The sequence below is a fragment of the Carcharodon carcharias genome, chromosome 31 (assembly GCF_017639515.1).
Source record: "Carcharodon carcharias isolate sCarCar2 chromosome 31, sCarCar2.pri, whole genome shotgun sequence".
NCBI classification, from domain to species: Eukaryota; Metazoa; Chordata; class Chondrichthyes; order Lamniformes; family Lamnidae; genus Carcharodon; species Carcharodon carcharias.
The window spans coordinates 23,892,782-23,913,004 of record NC_054497.1 but is presented as its reverse complement, the minus strand read 5'-3'; the positions used below and the strand labels follow the sequence as shown (position 1 = coordinate 23,913,004).

Genomic DNA, 20,223 nt, shown 5'->3' with positions numbered 1-20,223 from the left:
ATGTAGAATTCAACGCCATGCCTTTGGAAGATTTCACAAATGTACAAGACAAGGAAAGGGGTGGGGGCAGACGGTGGATCCATGTGAAACACCAGAGGGAATGGTGCACAGACAGGGCCAAAAGCCATCATTTGAGGCGGCCTAGCATTGGCTAATGGTTAAGATTGGAGCCAAGCAAGGTCACAGACTTAAAACGTTAATTGTTTTTCTCTCCACAGATGTTGCCTGACCTGCAAAATATTTCCAGCGTTTTCTGCTTTTATTAGTGGAGGAGAGTCATTGAAGGGCAATAGGGTGATACCATGTCAAAGATGCAGATGAGATCAAGAAAGACAGTCACATGAAAAATGCTATTTGCAACTGATCAGGACTGTTTCAGTTCTATATAGGGCAGAAGGTTCAAGAATAATGTTAAGGCATTCTCAGTAAAAATACTTTTACAATATATGAAGTCAGTAAGATTTTAATTACATGACAAAATGGATAATATTGTAGAGCCTTCCCCAACCCCACCCCCACACTCATTTGCCACATCCTGCACACAACTGCCAGCCTTATCCTTCACCTATATTTGCATATGATGTGTTTGTCAAGCTTCACCATATAAGGAAAAAAAAAGAACTGCATGCTTGAGTCATCAGCCTGCTCATACAACCCCAAATTCAATATCCTGCAGCAACTACTTTGGTGCTAAAAGGCAGCTTGTCATAACAAGCTGCTATACTCCGTGCATTGCAAGGTGATATGCCTGGAATTTTAAATACAACCAAATTCTGCATGCTTTGTGATCAACTGTCATGTCTCTGCAAGACCCCAAGACAAACTGCTATATATATCCCACATATGCCTGCATGAAAACCAAAGACAGCAGAATCCTACAATTTCTCTACTGAAGACACCTCTGGCATTGTTTGGAACCAATATCCCATTTTTCACTTTAATCCCCCAGCTGTCATCCCCATTTTACTAATTTTCACCTTTCCCCTCCTGAAGCTAATACACATGCCTCAAGTCAATAAGAATTATTTTAACATTGATGAAAAATGTCTAAGTTAACAAAACTAGCAATGTTGCTGAATTAAAATAACTGACCGAAATGTTACTTGAAGATAAGAAGTTGGAACAGTAAAATAATGTTTCTTTCATGGGAAATGAAGAGAAGAAACCAGTGTCCAGTAGCTCAGGTATACCCTTTATACTGCCTGGGAGCAAGGATGAACACGGATCAAACTAAAGGAGATTATCCCTTCATACCTTGCTCCCCATCACTTACTAAGCAAACATCAGTGCGACTACTTCAATTAACAGACTTGTCCAACAAGCGGCCTGTGGACCTGATGTGGCCCATGAGACGGTTTTAAAATTGCTGGTAAGCATGGAAGATTTGGAAAGAAACTGCTCCTCCAATCACAGGCCGTTCCTCTCCAGTGTTTGCTGCTGATAGGCTCATGAGTCAGGGAGGAGGCCGGCTGCCACGCCAAAAGACACTGGTTGCTGTGCCGGAAGAGACCGGAGGCACACAATCACACCCACTCTCACAGAGGCTGAGGGTGAGAGAGCATCAAGAGATTGGGAGTGAGCCAGACAAACATACTCAGTCCCCCTCACACTCTAATGGTGATCTTTATTAATTACTGTTTTTTAAATTATCAATTTATTGCTTTGACATTGCTTTATTTGAGCAAATTGCCTTTTCTTCTTACCTCAACTTTATTTTGAAATTCACATTTAATATTGTACCAAACCATACCTTTCTGAAATTTGCTCATCGGCCCCTTGAGTGAGGAAAACATGGAAATCTGCCCCCTCCCACAAGTGAAAAGGTTGGACAAACCCAAGTTCACTGCATCAGTAAATGCAAATGAAAGCAGTCCTAAGAAAATAATCAAAATTACACAAAATATACCTCTTGTTCAAACTTTTTAAAAACTTTTTTGATTCATGATATGTGGGCCTCACTGGTTGGGCTTACATTTATTGCCCATCCCCAATTGTTCTTGACAAGGTGTTGATGATATGCATTCTTGAACTATTGCAGTCTGGGTGGTGAAGGTGTTCCAACACTGCTGGTAGTTAAGTATCAGGATTTTGACCCAGCAACAATGAAGGAACGGTGACATATTTAAAAGTCAAAATGGTGTGCGCCACTTCGGGTTGAGCTTTGATGTGATGTGGTTCACATGTGCCTGCTACCCTTGTCCTTTCAGACAGTAGAGGCCACTGGTTTGGAAGCTGTGATTAAAGAAGCCGTGGCAAGTTGGTGTAGTGCATCTACCTTGAAGATGGCATACACTGACTGCACTGTGAAATGTGGCTAGAGAGAGTAGAGTGATAGGGCTGTAACTAACTGATGTACACTCTGTATACTTGCTATCCAATGATCTTCAACATGGGGGGCGGGGAGAGAGAGAGAGAGAGAGAGAACTGATTCAGCAGCTAGGTGAGAGGGGTGAAAAGATAGCAGGAATCAGCAGGAAGTTTCCTTGCCCATGTTTGACTGACAAAAGGCTGATGGGGCAGTAACAGCTAGAATGAATTTATTTTTATGCACAATACATTCTAAGTTCAGTTTCCACCTTATTGAGTATATTCCATTGTTGTAATTGTACTGGACCTCCTGGCTAGCAGGTGCTGGTTTTGGAGCATGTCTTCAGGACCACAGCTGGAATATGGTCAAGACCTACAGCCTTGGCTGTGTCCAGTGCACACAGCTGTTTCTATCACCTAGAATGAACTGAATTAGCTGAAAACTGGCATCTATGATTGTGAAACCTCAGGGGGAGACCAAGATGGATCATCCACTCTGGCGGAAAGTGGCTGCAGGCGCTTCAGCTTAGTTTTTAGCCCTCGTGCTGGGCTCCTTCATCATTGAGCTTGGGTATGCTCATGGAACCATCTCCTCATTACGTGTTTAATTGTCCACCATCATTCAAGATTGGATGTGGCAGGACTTAGCTTTGATCTGATCTATTGGTGTGGGATCATTTAACTCTGTCTATAAATGCTGCTTCCATTGTTTAGCATGGATGTAATCCCACGTAGAAGCTTCATCAACTTGAAACCTCAGTTTCAAATACATTTGGTGCTGCAATGCTGGCATGTACTACTACACTCCTCATTGGACTGAGGTTGGTCTCCTGGTTTAACACAAGAGGAGAATGATGGATATGCCAGGCCATGAGGTTATACATTGCAGTGGAGTACAATTTTGCTGCTTCTGATGATCGTTACACCTCATAGATGCTCAGTTTAAGTTGTTAAATCTATTCTAAATATATCCCATTTAACATGGGTGGGGAGCTTGTGGCACACAACATGATGGAGTGCATCTTCAGTGTGAAGATGGGACTTTATCTCCACAAGGACTGTAGTGGTCACTCCTACCAATAGTGTGTCACAGGAAGATGCACCCGCCACTGGAAAATCTGATGAGGATGAGGTCAAGTAGGTTTTCCCCTTGTGTTGGTGTTCTCACCACCTGTTGCAGCCCCAGACTGACATGTACACCCTCCAGTGCTCCATCAGGCCAGTTAGCAGTGGTGCTACCAAGCCATTTTTAGCAATAAACATTGAAATCCCCTCCACCGAGCACATTTTGTGCCCTTTGATCCTCACTGATTCTTCCAAACGGTGTTCAACATGGAGAAGCACTGAGTCATCAGCTGAAGAGGGTTGGTAGGTCGTAATCAGGGGGTTTTAGAGCATCAGGTCTAACATGGGCAATAAGAGTTATGGGGTCCAGAGACAATTATCAGAATTCCCAGGGCTACCCTCCTGACTGAATACCATGTCATCCATCATCTCTGGTTGATCTGTCTATTAGTGTGCGAAGGATGTCAAAAGGAGCTTCTTTAGAGGAGTTCAGATATTAAGACAGGGGCAATAACTGCTGAAAATTTCACAATTCTGCACAATGCGATAAAGCACAAAAAATGTAAAACATACAAGTGTTTCTGTTAACAGCTGTTAGACAACCTTAAAAAAAATGTCCATTTAGGCACCAGCATGTTGAATTCTACCATGTAATGAAGGTAATTCATGTCATTGAGGGTGGAGAGAGAGGCAGAGGTCTATTTTGAAAGCTGTCATGACACACTGCAAAAGGTAAATCTAAAATTTTCTGGCAAGCTTTATTTCTAATGAGAACAGACTCTGGTCACTCCTGTTCATTGATAGTACTCTTTTTAAAAAATGTTTATTCTAACTACTACAAAGTCATTCCACATTTGAAAGTTTGCCCTTCCTTCTAATTATCCATTATGTTGCTTCAAGGCACTCTAATAGGGAAACAGCACTGCCACACCCAATAAAAACCTGCACACAAGGGATGAGATCATCCTGACCATTGTCAGCGTTCCAAGTTAATACGCTGTGCAAACTAGAAGTTCCTGCAGATGCTAGAAATCTGCACCAAACACGTTATGCCAAAGACAGGTCAGATGGTATGAAGAAAACAGAATTTAAGTTTCAGGTGTGGAACCTGAAATGGTCAACAGAATGGTCTACAACTGAAACTTGCATTTGTCTATTGGCTTCAAAATTACTGCCTGTACTGATAATGGCTTCCAGCATTTTGTTTTTAATATTGTACATTTTAGTCCCCAATTTACTTTAGGTTCCAAGCTAATGAAGAATAGTGAATTATAAAAATAAATTTATTATAGAACCTCAGGGTAAGCAGTTTTGAGATATCATCCACCAATGAGGCTATGGGCCTAGTGCTGGAAAATGAGATTAGAATAGTTAGGTACTCGTTTGACCGGCACAGACTTGTTGGGCTGAAGGGCCTTTTTCTACGTTGTAGACCTCTATGGCTCTATGACTCTAATGGGTTTAAAATGGTGGCAGCGTCATCTGAGATTTTTTTCCATATAAAACTACAGGCAGCAACTCAATCAACATTTAGATAGCTACTTTGGCTTGTCTTGTCTTTACTCGGACTCACCTGCATACAGGCTATTTGGCCCATTATGCCTGTGCCAGCTCATTGAAAGTTATCAAGTTGATACCACTCCCTTGCTCTTACCCCATAACACTGCGTTTTTTTCCTTAAGTATATATCAAATTCCCTTTTGAAAGTTACTTCTGAATCATCTTCCATCACCTTTTAGACAGTACATCCCAAATCAAAATTCACTGTGTTAAAAGATTCTCATCTCTCTGACTCTTCTGCCAATTAGCTTAAATCTGGGTCCTCTGGCTACTGACCCTTTCGCCACTGCAATTAATGTTTCCCTATGTACTCTTATCAAAATTCCTCAATTTTGAAAAGTTCTACAAAACCACCCCTTAACCTTAAGATAAAAGCAAAATATTGTGGATGCTGGAAATCTGAAATAAAACCGAAAATGCTGGAAAAACTCAGGTCTGACAGCATCTGTGGAGAGAGAAACAGAGTTAAAGTTTCGAGTCTGTATGAGTCTTTACCCTTTAACCTTCCCTATTTCAAGAAGAACAATCTCAATTTCCACAGTCTATCCACACAACTTGTAGTTTTAATGTTTGAAAAGTTGAAGCAGAAAACAAGTTAGCCAGGGGTCAATTCCAGATCACTATCCACCAACTCCTGCTGGAAATGTGAGTGCATGGACATTGGTGAACAACAGGATAAGGTGAATAACAGGAGATGAATGATTCAGGACAGAAATGCTTGCTATTTTGAGTCAAATAGTCTACTGACATTCACTGTTGATGCTTATACATAAATTGGCAACATCTGGAACCAATGCCAGATGACTGGTTCCCTGGAACCCTACACTAGCAAGGAGTCATACATCTTCAAAAGAAACCAAGAGAGAAAATTTAAATCAGAAAATATTAAACCAATAAGTAAGCAGTGCTAAATTAGCACAGAGATTACCCTGCGTTACAGGCAGAACAAAGAGGAATGATCTTCATATTAATGAAGCAATCATAGCTGTATTAACTCAGTAATTGTAGGCTACCAAAGACAAAATCCTCACCTTGCAACATGCTCCTGTATGCAGTGTCTGCAATGGCATAGATGTGAGGTGGCAACTCATGCCGCTTTTTTCCCTTGTACATCTCAACAATCTCCTCCATGTAGATAGGCAGATTCTTGTATGGATTGATTACCACACAGAAAAGACCTGAGTAAGTCTAAAAAAAAAAGGCAAAGTTAAACACCTTTTATCATTAACATTATACCAACACTTGCATATTTTAAGTTTTAAAAGATATTTAAAAGGCAAAGGCTAAACTTAAGAGTAATGTTAAACCCATGTCTCCTCTAATTACTCTAGGCTAATCCAGTGAGAAAAGGTGCTGCACAGATGCAAGTTTGTTCTTGTTTTTTTTATTAGTTTAAGTCCCTTCAGCCAGTTTAGAGATGCCAGCTCTCTCTCAATTCAGTATCCAGGTTAAAATTTCACCACATTACATAGTCAAGACAACACTTATTTAAATGCTTACGGATTGTGGTAAGCAATAGGTGTTCTTGTGTAACAGAACTGTATTCCATTGCAAAACTCACAATAGGTAGATTTTGTGCCCAAAATATCTTAAAGTGACCAAGTTTGATTTCAAAACAGTTAACCAAATGTCAAACCAGCTGTTTTCACTAATGTCAATTGTATTGCGATACATTAATGAAATTAAATGAAGACTTTAGCTCCCTCAAGAGGAAGGGCGGTGATGAAAAACACAAGTTCCTCATGATCACTAGCCAGTGCCATATGTGGACAGACTTCAGAGTGGGACTCACTGAATACCCCATTATTACACCAAGGCTTCTACGTGCATAACGTTAACTCATAGGAGATAATAGAGAATACCCAGCACTGAGAAACTGCAAAACTATGCTTGTAAGCGTGTTTATCCTTTAAGGCACTGAAGGGAAACTAGAAAATAATTTTCCTTAAGTTAGAGGTTTAGTGAAAAATACACGCCCCAAAAACTAAAATTGCTGAAACTAAGTTTATAGTTTTCATAGTTTATAGAGTCATGCAGCTAAGATTTGTCATTTTGAATGGAATTTCAAGTCAGATATCCTCTTCAGTTGGAAATTTAGGATACCATGAACTATGATTTTAAAGCCATCATACGGTGGAAAACATGTAAAAGTAAAACTAAAATTGCTTGGTTCCCCATGACTCAGGCAATAAACACAGATTTACTGAGCCACACACCTAGCACTGTTCCAGTTTTAAGGAAGGAAGTAGGTGATATAATTGATTATCAGTGCTCTGTAGTGAAAAGGAGAGCAACCCACATCTCCGTTTCATCAGGATCCAGAAAGTCGGTGTAAAGTGCATTTCTCTCGGCTTATAAGTGAAAATTGCTCTTTCAATCAGGTAGGGCTGTAAACATCAGTAGGACTATGCCCAAGCAAGAATGAGTGACTGCAGGAAGGGTAAGGAGAAAAACTGGACAATTTAAGTATAGTGTTAGTGTTCAGTTTTGTGTGACTTCCCGCAAATGAATAAGGCAGTCATAATCTTCATTCTTTTGTAGGGGCATAATAATGACAGGCAGTAATGCAAGGTCAGATGACAGGAAGGCAAGGAAATCACAATTATTGCATTTTTTCCCAAACCATTAGCTGTGCAATGTACTTAGCAAGTACACATACACGCTTAATTCAAAGCTAGTATTTTTTCTTTTTGAGTTATTTGTGCTTCTCACCAGGACAATCATATCTACATGCACTTGCTAGGTCACCACTAAAGGAGGAATAGCGTAAAAAACTATTTATTTCAAACTCAGCCCACTGTTTGATCTTACATGCCTGTTTTCTCTGATGGATCTGTGTAAACTATAGTTTGTTCCAACAGGTATCCATTCAGTTGCTCTCATCATTCAAATGAATATTTTTATTCTTTTGCTTAGGCGACGTACCAATTAACTGGAATTCTAAAATAATCAGTAAAATGAAAATGAACTAATTAAGCTTGAGGCACAGTGTAGAGCTCTGTTAATCTTGATGCCATTATCAGTTACAATAAATTATCCTTTGCAGGTTTTTTCAATTCATTCATGGGATGTGGGTGTGATTGGCAAGGCCAGTATTTATTGTCCATCCTAAATTGCCTTTGAGAAGGCTATGACTGCAACTGAGTGGCTTGCTAAGCCATTTCAGAGGGCAGTTGAGAGTCAAGCACATTGTTGTGGATCTGGAGTCATAGAGGCCAGACCGAGTAAGGTTGGCAGATTTCCTTCCATAAAAGGGTAGTGAACCAATTAAGTTTTTATAATAATCCAATAATTTCTTGATCATCAATACTGATGCTAGCTTTTTAATTCCATATTTATTTAATTAACTGAATTTAAATTCCCCAACTGCTGAGGTGAGATATGAATGTACATCTCCAGATTATCAGTCAAGAACTCTATTACTAGTCCAGGAACATAACCACAACACTACAATATCCTTTTAGAAAAGTAATAGTTAAATTAATTTTAAACAGGACATTTTGTTCCCTCAGTATAGTGCTGGAAATGTTTGTGTTGTCAATTTGGCTTCCATATTACATGCACTAGGTAAACTTTAACAAATCACATATGTAGTGTTTGGGATACAGGCAAACCACAAGAAATGGTTAAAATGTGACCTGAAGAGGTTTGTGGTCAATTTTGAAAATCTATCATGCTCTTTTGCAGCTATTCCAGACTACCCATCTTTGAGCAAATCAGTTTATAATTAAACTGAAAAGTTGAAACTTTTGTTTCGCCATTCTTCTAACACCAATAGGTGGAGTTTTGGTGTCCTCTGAATAAAGGATTGCATAATGCTGGTCCAAAATAAACTTTAAATTTCAAATGTCCTGAACTTTGCATGGCTTTTCCAAACAAATGGGATCAAAACATTTCTGCAACTAAACAAATGCTTAAAATCTGAAATAAAGCAGTGGGAATACATGGCACTTAGCAAAAAAGTGACTTTTTGGGTAAAGGCCTATCTCCAGTTCCATTGAAGGGTCTATCTACATCTAACACATCACTTCTTTTAGATGCAAAAATAATGTTATTTCTAGAAATAGAACACAAATTGCAGGTTCCTGAAAATTCCACTATCAATAACAGACAATACTGAAGCAAATAACAAGGAAACCACAACTCTTACTTTTCTGCTTAACATGGGAAAGTGAATTTGCACACTATAAGTTACCAGTTTAATCCAAGTGTCCAGGTTTCAGATATAAATTTCCCATACCCTGACCAAGTTAGCTGAGGCTAACCTAGGCCCTCAGTGCCAAGAACAGTATATGGCAAGCCATGTTGGTCCAGAAGGTCACAGTTTTGAATCCTGTCTGTAGAGTTAACTGACCTCAGCCATGTTCATATGACTATAATAAGGGTTTCAGAAATCTTGAGGGAAGGAGAAAAGTAGAGCAGGAAAACACAAGGCTTTCAACTCCTGACTAATATTCAGTAAGCAACTCCTGATTAATATTCAATAAGCCCTGTCCAAAAATTCAAAGAACAGCATGCACAACTTGATTGATGCACTTCTCTCCCCTCCTACCTGATGAGGGGTACACTACTTGAGCAAATCTAGAAATAATTGCCATCTTTAGAAATGCACAGAATTATTCAAAAGAGAGATGTGGGGGACAGGACTTGGTCCCATGTCTTGAATTGCTAAGGAGGCCTATAGAAGGCATCATCTAAATCTCCTTCCCTCCAATTTCAAAATATTGTAGCCTTTACAACAAAGAAATTGCAAAGCACTTACTGGAACAGCCTGTGGTAAAACATTTACCACTTGGCTAAATGCATACTGCAGTTATCCCTCATATTTTGTTCAAAAAACACTATTTGACCCCCATAATATACCCTAGCAGCTGGAGTCAACAGGATGCAAGCAATCAGTATGTTTATTAAATGTTTCTTCCTTATTTCTTTACAGCTGCCCAACAGTTTGTTATTCTCTGAAGCACATCTTCCTGTTCATTCTTTTTAAATTAGCAGACCACACATCATCCAGAATCTGATAAGCTAAGGGTAAGCAATTAACTTAGAGCCCAATTGTGCAATGGGGCCCTAACTGTGATTCTAACTAATCTGAAAATGAGATGTGAAAACTTACTGTTAAACCATTCAGTCTCAAGTGCAATGCAAATTATGTTTCATCACTGCCTCACACAAAAGAGTGACAATCCAAATTTACAGAAGTGTTGAAACCATAATCTAATAACGGTTTAATCTAATAGATGATACAGTGGCAATCCAAAGAGATTTAGGGATCCACATACACAAAATCACTAAAATGTAGATTCAGGTACCAAAAAAATATCAATGGAATGGTTGTCTTTTAAGAGCCAGAACAGAAAGGAGGAAGTTTCGCTACAGTTGTCAAAAACCCTGGTTAGACTACATCTGGCAATACAGGTCTGGGCACCACACCCCAGAAGAGAAAAGCCATGAACGAAGTGCAGCACAGATTCAAAACATTACCAGAGCTCCAGGGGGTTAAATTGAGAAGGTACATAAATTGGACTTGTATTCCCTGGAGTATAGAAAATCAAGGGGTGATTTGATTGAAGCTTTTAGAATTTTGAAAAGAATTAGTAGGACAAAGAGAGAGAGAAACCTGGAGGGAATCTAGGACTAGAGGGCATAACCTTCCAAATCAAAGCCAGGTCATTCAGGAGAGGGGGTCAGAAAAGCTTCTTCACACAAAACAGTAGTAAAATTGTGGAACTCTGTCTTACAAAAAAACAATAGATGCTAGCTCTATTAATTTTAAAGCTGCAATTGAGAGATTTGTTAGCCAAGGGATGTGGAGCTAAGGTTGATAGATGGAGTTAGGATCAAACATGATCTCAACGAATGGCAGAACAGGTTTGAGGGGCTGAATAACCTATACTTATTCCTACATATATTGTATTAGGAGAGTGAAATTTTTTAAATCATGTTTTGAATTCATAAGACCATAAAATGGCCTCATGATTAATGAAAATTAGTAAATTAAAGCTTTAATATTGATACAGTATTGACCGCAAATATAATGATAGATAGTTCTAGGCATGCTGGAGAATGGGTCCCATGTGTCATAAATGTCATTCATAGGATTATGTAGGATATACAGCACAGAAACAGGCCATTCAGCCCAACCAGTCCATGCCAGTTTTCATGCTCCACTTGAGCCTCCTCCCATCTTTCCTCATCTAAATCTGTCATAACCATCTATTCCCTTCTCCCTCACATACTTTACTTAAACGCATCTAAACGCATTCAACCACTGTAGTAGCACATTCCACATTCTCACTGCTCTTTATACTGACAGAATGATCCACAGGAACAGGAGGAGGCCACTCAGCCCCTCAAGATTCTCCCACCTCTCAATCAGATCATAGCCAACTTGTATCTCAACTCCATGGTACCTTTCAATACCCTTAGCAAAGAGATTTCTGCAGTGCAGGGAGCAATTTAGAGGTCAGAGAATATGGAGATTTTGCACTAGAAAGCATAGTGGGGGATTGTCAGAAAAAAAAAACTGGATGGAGACCACTCACGTGATTTGAAAAGCTAGGGCCACAGGGTCAATGGGATTTGGGAAGGACTAGGGCTTGAGAGCGTAGGGGTAAAAGTATGTGCAGGAGCAGATGGGCAGGGGCCTATGGAGCTTTAAGCAATAGCATAAAGGAGGGGACAAAGAGAGACAGAGAGGTTTAAGGAGGGAATTCCAGAGCTTAGGACCCAGGCAGCTAAGGCACAGCCACCAATGATGGAGTGATGGAAATCAAGAGGCCAGAATTGGAGGAGCGCAGTGACCTTGGAGAGTTGTAGTGATTCAGCAATGGGTACTAGCTGTCAACTTCTTGACAAAAAGAGAAGGCTGAAGCATTTGCAAAAATCTTCAGCCAGAAGTACCGAGTGGATGTTCATCGTGGCCTTCTCCTCCTAGATGCCAGTCTTCAGCCAATTTTAATCACTCCACGTGATATCAAGAAACAGAAACTGGATGCTGTAAAGGTTATGGGCCCCGACAATATTTCGGCAACAATACTGAAGACTTGTGCTCCAAAACTTGTCACGTCCCTAGCCAAGCTGTTCCAGTACAGCTACAACACCACTCCATCAGTATACTCTTGATCATCAGTAAAGTGATGGAAGGGGTCATCAACCATGCTATCAAGAGGCACATGCTTAGTAATAACTTGCTCGCTGACGCTCAGTTTGGGTTCCGGCAGAGCCACTAAGCTCCTGACCTCATCACATCCTTGGTTCAAATATGGACAAAAGAGCTGAACTCCCAAGGTGAGATGAGAGTGACAGCCCTTGACATCACGGAGCCCTAGCGAAACTGGAGTCAGGGGGAAAACTCTCTGCTGATTGGAGTCATCCCTAGCACAAAGGAAGATGGTTGTGGTTGTTGGAGGTCAATCATCTCAGTTCCAAGACATCACTGCAGGAGTTCCTCAGGGTACTGTCCTAGGCCCAATCATCTTCAGCTGCTTTGTCAATGACCTTCCTTCCACCATAAGCTCAAAAGTGCTGTTTGCTGATGATTGCACAAAGCTCCACACTATTGGAGTCAGTCCATGGTCCAAATGCAGCAAGACCATGCTTGGGCTGACAAGTGGCAAGTAACATTTGCACCACAAAAGTGGTGGGCAATGACCATCTCCAACAAGAGAGAATCTAACCATCACCCCTTGACATTCAATGGCATCACCATCACTAAATCCCCCACTATCAACATCCTGGGGGTTACCATTGACCAAAAACTGAAATGAACCAGCCATACAAATACTGTGGTTACAAGAGGTCAGAAGCTAGAAACTCTGGGCGAATAACTCACCTCCCAACTCCCCAAAGCCTGTCCACTGTCTACAAGGCACAAGTCAGAAGTATGATGGAATACTCTCCACTTGGCTGAATGAGTGCAACTCCAACACTCAAGAAGCGTGACACTATCCAGGACAAAGCAGCCCACTTGATTGGCACCAATTCACAAACATTCACTCCCTCTACCACCGATGCACTCTGGCAGCAGTGTGTACCATGTACAAGATGCACTCCAGGAACTCACCAAGGCTCCTTAGGCAGCACCTTCCAAACCCACAACCATCACCAACTATAAGGGAAAGGGAACACGACCACCTGGAAGTTCCCCTCCAAGCCACTCACCATCCTAACTTGGAAATATATCACTGTTCCTTCATTGTCGCTGGGTCAAGATCCTGGAACTCTTTCCCTAACAGCACTGTGGGTGCACCTACACCATATGAAATGCAGCAGTTCAAATCAGCAGCTCACCATCACCTTTCCTAGGGCCATTAGGGATGGGCAATAAATGCTGGCCTAGGACGGCCACATCCCATGAATTAATTTTTTAAAATGTAGAAAATGTGAATATCATTGCACTTTGTGATGGCAATTTTGGAGTGCTTTGGAATGTTCTTTTAGATATTTTATGAATAAAGTTTTTTTTTGCAAAAAGATTGCACCATTAGAGGGGGATCTGGGTGCCCTTGTATATTAAATCACAAAGTTAGCATGCAGATACAGCAGGTAATTGAAGGCAGATGAAATGTTGGCTTTTATTGCAAGGGAGATGGAGTATAAAAGTATGGATATCTTGCTATATCTGTACAGTGCGTTGGTGAGGCCACACCTGAAGTGCTGTGCACAGTTTTGGTCACCTTACTTAAGGAAGGACATAGTTGCATTGGAAGCAGTTCTGAAAAGGTTCATTAGGCTGATTCTTGGGTTGAAGACCATAAGACATAGGAGCAGAAATTAGGCCATTCGGCCCATCGAGTCTGCTCCGCCATTCAATCATGGCTGATAAGTTTCCCAACCCCATTCTCCCGCCTTCTCCCCGTAATCTTTGATCCCCTTACCAATCAAGAATCTATCTATCTATCTCTGTCTTAAATACACTCAATGACCTGGCCTCCACAGCCTTCTGTGGCAATGAATTCAATAGATTCACCACTCTCTGGCTAAACAAGTTCCTCCTCATCTCTGTTCTAAAAGGTCTTCCCTTTACTCTGAGGCTGTGCCCTCAAGTCCTAGTCTCTCCTACTAATGGAAACATCTTCCCCAAGTCCACTCTATCCAGGACTTTCAGTATTCTGTAAGTTTCAATCAGATCCCCCCTCATCCTTCTAAACTCCATCGAGTATAGACTCAGAGTCCTCAAACATTCCTCATATGTTAAGCCTTTCATTCCTGGGATCGTTCTCGTGAACCTCCTCTGGACCCTCTCCAGGGCCAGAACATCCTTCCTGAGATACGGGGTCCAAAATTGCTCTCAATATCCTAAATGTGATCTGAGCAGAGCCTTATAAAGCCTCAGCAGCACATCCCTGCTTTTATATTCTAGTCCTCTCAAAATAAATGCCAACATTGCATTTGCCTTCCTAACTACTGACTCAACTTGCAAGTTAACATTAAGAGAATCCTGGACTAGGACTCCCAAGTCCCTTTGCACTCCAGACTTCTGAATTCTCTCCCCATTTAGAAAATAGTCTATGCCTCTATTCTTCTTACCAAGGTGCATGACCTCACACTTCCCCACGTTGTATTCAATCTGCCACTTATTTACCCATTCTCTTAACCTGTCCAAATCCTTCTGCAGCCTCCCCACCTCCTCAATACTACTTGTCCCTCCACCTATCTTTGTATCATCTGCAAACTTAGCCAGGATGCCCTCAGTTTCTTCATCTAGATCATTACTGTATAAAGTGAAAAGTTGTGTCCCAACACTGACACCTGCGGAACTCCACTAGTCACCGGCCGCCATCCTGAGAAGGACCCCCTTAACCCCACTCTCTGCCTCCTGCCAGACAGCCAATCTTCTATCCATGCTAGTACCTTGCCTCTAACACCATGGGCTCTTACCTTACTGAGCAGTGTCCTGAGTGGCGCTTTGACAAAGGCGTTCTGAAAGTCCAAGTAGATAACACCCATTGGCTCTCCTTTGTCTCACCTACTCGTTACCTCCTCAAAGAATTCTAACAGGTTTGTAAGGCATGACCTCCCCTTGACGAAACCATGCTGACTTTGCCCGATTTTACCATGCACTTCCAAGTATTCTGAAATCTCATCCTTAATAATTGGCTCTAAAATCTTACCAACGACCAAGGTCAGGCTAATCGGCCTGTAATTTCCCATCTTTTGCCTCACTCCCTTCTTAAACAGTGGGGTTACATTAGCGATTTTCCAGTCCTCTGGGACCCTCCCTGACTCCAGTGATTCCTGAAAGATCGCCACTAACGCCTCCACTATCTCTTCAGCTATCTCCTTCAGAACTCTGGGGTGTAATCCATCTGGTCCAAGTGATTTATCCATCTTCAGACCTTTCAGTTTTCCTAACACCTTCTGCTTGGTAATGGCCACCATACTCACCTCTGTCCCCTGACTCTCGAGCTTTGGGGATGTCACTCGGGTCTTCCACTGTGAATACTGACGCAAAGTACCTATTCAGTTCCTCCACCATTTCTTTGTTCGCCGCTACTACTTCTCCAGCGTCATTTTCCAGTGGCCCAATGTCCTCTTTTGCCTCTCTTTTACGCTTTATATCTCAAAAAACTCTTGCAATCTTCTTTTATATTACTGGCTAGTTTACCCTCATATTTAATCTTCTCCCTCCTTATTTCTTTTTTAGTTGTCCTCTGTTGGTCTTTGTAGGCTTCCCAATCCCCTGGTTTCCCACTGCTCTTCGCTGCATCGTATGCTTTCTCATAAGGGGTTGCCTTATGAGGAAAGGTTGAGCAGCTTGGGCTTAAAAGAATGAGAGCTGATCTCACTGAAACACAAAAGATTGAGTGAGCTTGACAGGGTAGATGCTGCAACTCATGGGGGAAATCAAGAACAGGGGCACAGTTGAAAAATAGAGGGGTCTCCCATTTTAGATACAGTCAAGAATCCTCTTCTGAGGATTGTTAGTCTTTGGAATTCTCTTCCCTAGAGAGCAGTGGAGGCTGGACCATTGAATATATCAAGACTAAGTTAGGCAGATTTTTAATCAACAAGGAAGTTAAGGCTCATGGGGACAGGTAGGAAAGTTGAGTTAAGGCCACAATCAAATCAGCCATTAACTTATTGAATGGTGGAGCAAGTTGAATGGTCTACTTCGGCCCCTATTCCTTATGATCTTATGCTGGGGTAGATAGCTGGGACAAGTAAATATACAATTCTTACCTTGTAGAAGCTTTGGTTCATCCACACGTAAAATACATTTCTGTGCCCTCATATGTCAAAGGATATCAAAACACAAGAAGAGCTACTTGATCAATACCCAGTTTAAGAGCCCTTATTTATCAAAAAAGGACCAGGGAATTGGGACTGTTTACACCGAAAATTGTAGATTGAAGGTTGTATCCAATATTTTTAAAATAAGGGATAAAATTATGTCCAAATGTACAGCTTATTTGATTTAGATTGGCAGAGGACGACTAGGATCATCAGTACAAGATTAGTTATGAAGAATTAAAAAGGTTATGAAGAATTAAAAGGGTTTTCGTTAAAACATATGAAACTCTAAGGGGATTGGACAAGGTGGATGTTGGGGGAGAACATTCTCCCCGGCTAGGAAGTAATGGAACTAGGAGTCAGTTTCAGAATAGGCAGCAAGCCATTAAGAACTGAGGTAAGGAGAAATTTCTTCATTTGTCTTTAGAATTCTCTACTCTGGAGCACTGTGAATGCTCAGTTGAGTATATTCCGAGCAGAGATCAATAGAATGCTAAGGGAATCAAACGATATGGGCACAGTACTGGAAGGTGGAGTGGAGGGGAAAGACCAGCCATGATCTTATAGAATGGGGAGCAAGCTCAAGGGCTGAATGGTCGACATCTGCTCCTATATGCTTTGTTCTTACAAGTTATGAAAGCAGAGGTGGATTAGATACCAGGAAGTAGTACTATCTGCAATGCCAATTATCTTGGAAATGGGCTGCCAGCTTGTGTAGCAAGTGCGGATTAAGTCCCAGACAGTGAAAGACAGCTTATGTTACAGAAGGTAGCTGGGTTAACTGGGACGCATGATTCCAATCACCATGCAGTTTGTTTAATTTCCTTCAGAGCTTGAAAAGAAATTTGGAAAGATGTTTTTCTAAATTGGGCGATTTTTTTCCTCCCCTAATCTTGTACTGATAGCCCTAGTCCTCATCTGCCGGTCTAGCTCAAATAAGCTGTCCAATTGGACAGAATCTTATCCCTTAAAGAAATTGGTTATAACACTCAATCTACATTTTTCAGTATAAAAATTCCCAATTCCCTTGTCCTTTAATGGTGCATGTTTCATCATGTGAGAATGAGACAAGATTGATGGGCCAGTGTTTTTTTTCCCTGTCTTTTATGCTCATAAATCAGAGATATTTGAAACAGAGTGGAAAATACATGATGACAAATGTTAAAAATCACAAAGAATCCAGAAGAATTGACAAAATTGAGCAATTGCACAATAAAAACTTACATAGATTAGCCCTGAGTAGTAACGCTCTTTCAAATTGTGCAGGACAGAAGCCTCATTCAGGCAAGTCAGCTCTGCCATGTCTTCCACCTTGGAGAACTTGGGCGGGTTCATCTTCTGGATGTCATCCTTGTTGACTTTGACTTTCTTGCCATTTTCTACCAACTCAAGTACTGCTTCATCACCAATTTCCTCCTTGAGGCTGGCAGCCTCAAATCCATGACGGTCTGAGGGCACCCACACCAGTTTTTTTGCTGCCCAGTCAGCCTGTGTCAATGGGTTATTGATGACATTTTTGTCCACATAGAGATATCGCTCTGCATCCCGTTGAGCCATTATGACTGAACTGGAGACCTGCAATTTAAAAAAAAAAACAGGTCACCCACATGTCGAAGCTACACTTTTGGCAATGACAGCAATATGAAAAATAAGAGAAATACTCTATATACACAAAAAAAGGAAATGATCATTTATTTTGACTGACAAATAAACTTATAAGATGGTTCTACAGGGTAGATGCTGAGATGCTGCTGAAGACAAGAACTAGGGATCATAGTCTCAGGATAAGAAGTCAGCCATTTAGGACTGAGAGATGGAGAAACTCAGGAGAGTCGTGGACCTTTGGTCTGGAGCTAAGATGTTTGGCCTCCAACAACTACAACCATCTTCCCTTGCGCCAAGTACAACTCCAGCCAATGGAGTCCTCCTCAGTTCCCACTGACTGCAATTTTACTAGGCTCCTTGATGTCACATTCAGTCAAGTGCTTTAATGAGGTCTAGTTAGGGGAAGGTTGAATTTCTTGCATTCTAGTCCTCTAGATAGAAAGGCCATTTTTCCATTGGCCTTTTTGATTATTTTCTGTACCTGTTCATAACATTTTAATGATCTGTGCTCCTGGACCACCATGTCTCTTTGGGCCTCTACTATATATAGCTTTTCACCATTTAGAAAATACCCCATTCTATCCTTTTTAAGTCCAAAGCAGATGACATTGCATTTGCCTGTATTGAAATCCATTTACCAGAGTTTTGGCCACTCAATCTATCAATATCATATTGTAATTTTACTCTCCTATCTACTCTGCTTCTACCACCTATCTTTGTATTAGACACACTTAGATATGTGGTTTTCTGTCCCCACATCTAAGTTGTTAATAAATACACTAAATAGTTGAGGCCTCAAAATGGGTCCTTATGTGACACCACTAGTCACATCCTGCCTATTACAGTACCTGCTCATTATCTCCTTCCACTCAACCAATTCCATAACCAGGTCAATAATCTCCTTTCAATTCAATGAGCTTCAGTGATTTCTTAGGAGGGACTCTCAAATGCCTTGGAAGTTCGTCCAAATAATATCCATAGACATTTTGCTGTCCACTACTTTAGTCACCTCTTCAAAACGTGCAGATTTGGCAAGCATGACCTAACCCTTGACAAATCCATGTTGGTTCTCTCTGATCAACTGAAAAATTAAGATGTTTAGTCACCTTATCCTTAATTATGAACTCTAACAATTTCCCCAACACACGTTAGGCTAAGGGGTTTATAATTCCCTAGTTTCCCTCTCAGCTTTCTCAAATAGAGGTGTGGCACACACAATTTTCCATCTAAAGGAACAATTTATGAATAAAGAGAACTTTGGAAGTTTATATTTAGGGCATTTACATAAAAAAGTGCTAAATATATGAGGATGCATGCACCCAATCCCATTCAGAAAACAGATCTTGCAACTTCCACATTTACATCTCATTTCCAGTTTCATTTGCGGTCAACTCCCCCGAGTAATAAAGCAATGTTCAGTTTGCCTACAGAACAAATTACAGAATTATACTCATCGTACCTGTTTTCACATAACATCCGTTTAAATCCAGGCCATGTCAACTATTCTGGGTTGAGACATCTATACATACAATGGTGCCTCCAATAATGCAGCATTCCCTCATTACTATACTGAAGTTTTAATCAATTTTAATAACTAGGTTCTTCTCACTTGGCTCCAGATATCCCTGCAAGCTAATGCCATAGCTGGGAAAATTATCCCTGCTGGACAAGCAACAGAAAATTCACCAGGACTCTGCTGGTAGGCTCCACAATTTCATCTGGTTAAACTCCAGTTAACACAATGTATACTTCAGTAGTCTCCAAACTTGGTTTGTGGCCAAGTGCACTGAAATGCTCTGAATTTGGTTACATGAATTGCATCTTGATAAAGCAAAAAGAAAGACTCTACCAGAAATTACTGGGCAATGATTGAGCATTTGCATAAACATTAACTGGTTAAAGACAGCAAGGTATGGATTTATAAAGAGAAAGTTATGTCTAACTAACATATGTAATTTTTTTTTAAGGAGGTCACTAGTGTGGTAGATAAGGGAGTTTTTAAGGATGATACTTATATAGACTTTCAAAAGGTATTCAACAAGCTTCTACACAAGTGACTTAGCAAATATGAAAGCATATGGAGACGGAGTCAATACATTAACATTGGTTTGGTAATAGGAAACAGAGAATAGGGATAATGGGTAGGATGCATCTAATGATGGTCTTCAGGGATCTATACTGGTGTCTGAGCTTTGCACTATAATTGTCAATGACTTTGATGAAGAGACAGTGCGCCATAAAGGGGAGGCGATAGCTTAGTGGTATTGTCGCTGGACTAGTAATCCAGAGACCCAGGGTAATGCTCTGGGGCAATCGGGTTCAAATCCCACCATGGCAGATGGACAATAAAAACCTGGAATTAAAAGTCTAACAATGACCATAGAACCATTGTCAATTGTTGTAAAAAAAAAACCCATCTAGTTCACTAATGCCCTTTAGGGGCGGAAATCT

At 40.8% G+C, this 20,223-nt stretch overlaps 1 protein-coding gene across 2 annotated transcripts in view; it reads right to left on the bottom strand.

Moving 5' to 3' along the window:
• LOC121271794 (myosin-9-like) overlaps positions 1-20,223 on the bottom strand; it is a 188,674-nt gene that overhangs the window by 145,625 nt on the left and 22,826 nt on the right. For both annotated transcript variants that reach the window (XM_041178075.1, XM_041178076.1), the window contains exons 2-3: positions 17,392-17,742; positions 5,964-6,120 (exon numbers count right to left, since the gene is read on the bottom strand). In XM_041178075.1, coding sequence (XP_041034009.1) covers positions 5,964-6,120; positions 17,392-17,724 — 490 coding nt within the window. In that variant the 5' untranslated portion in view covers positions 17,725-17,742. The remainder of the gene's footprint in view (positions 1-5,963; positions 6,121-17,391; positions 17,743-20,223) is intronic.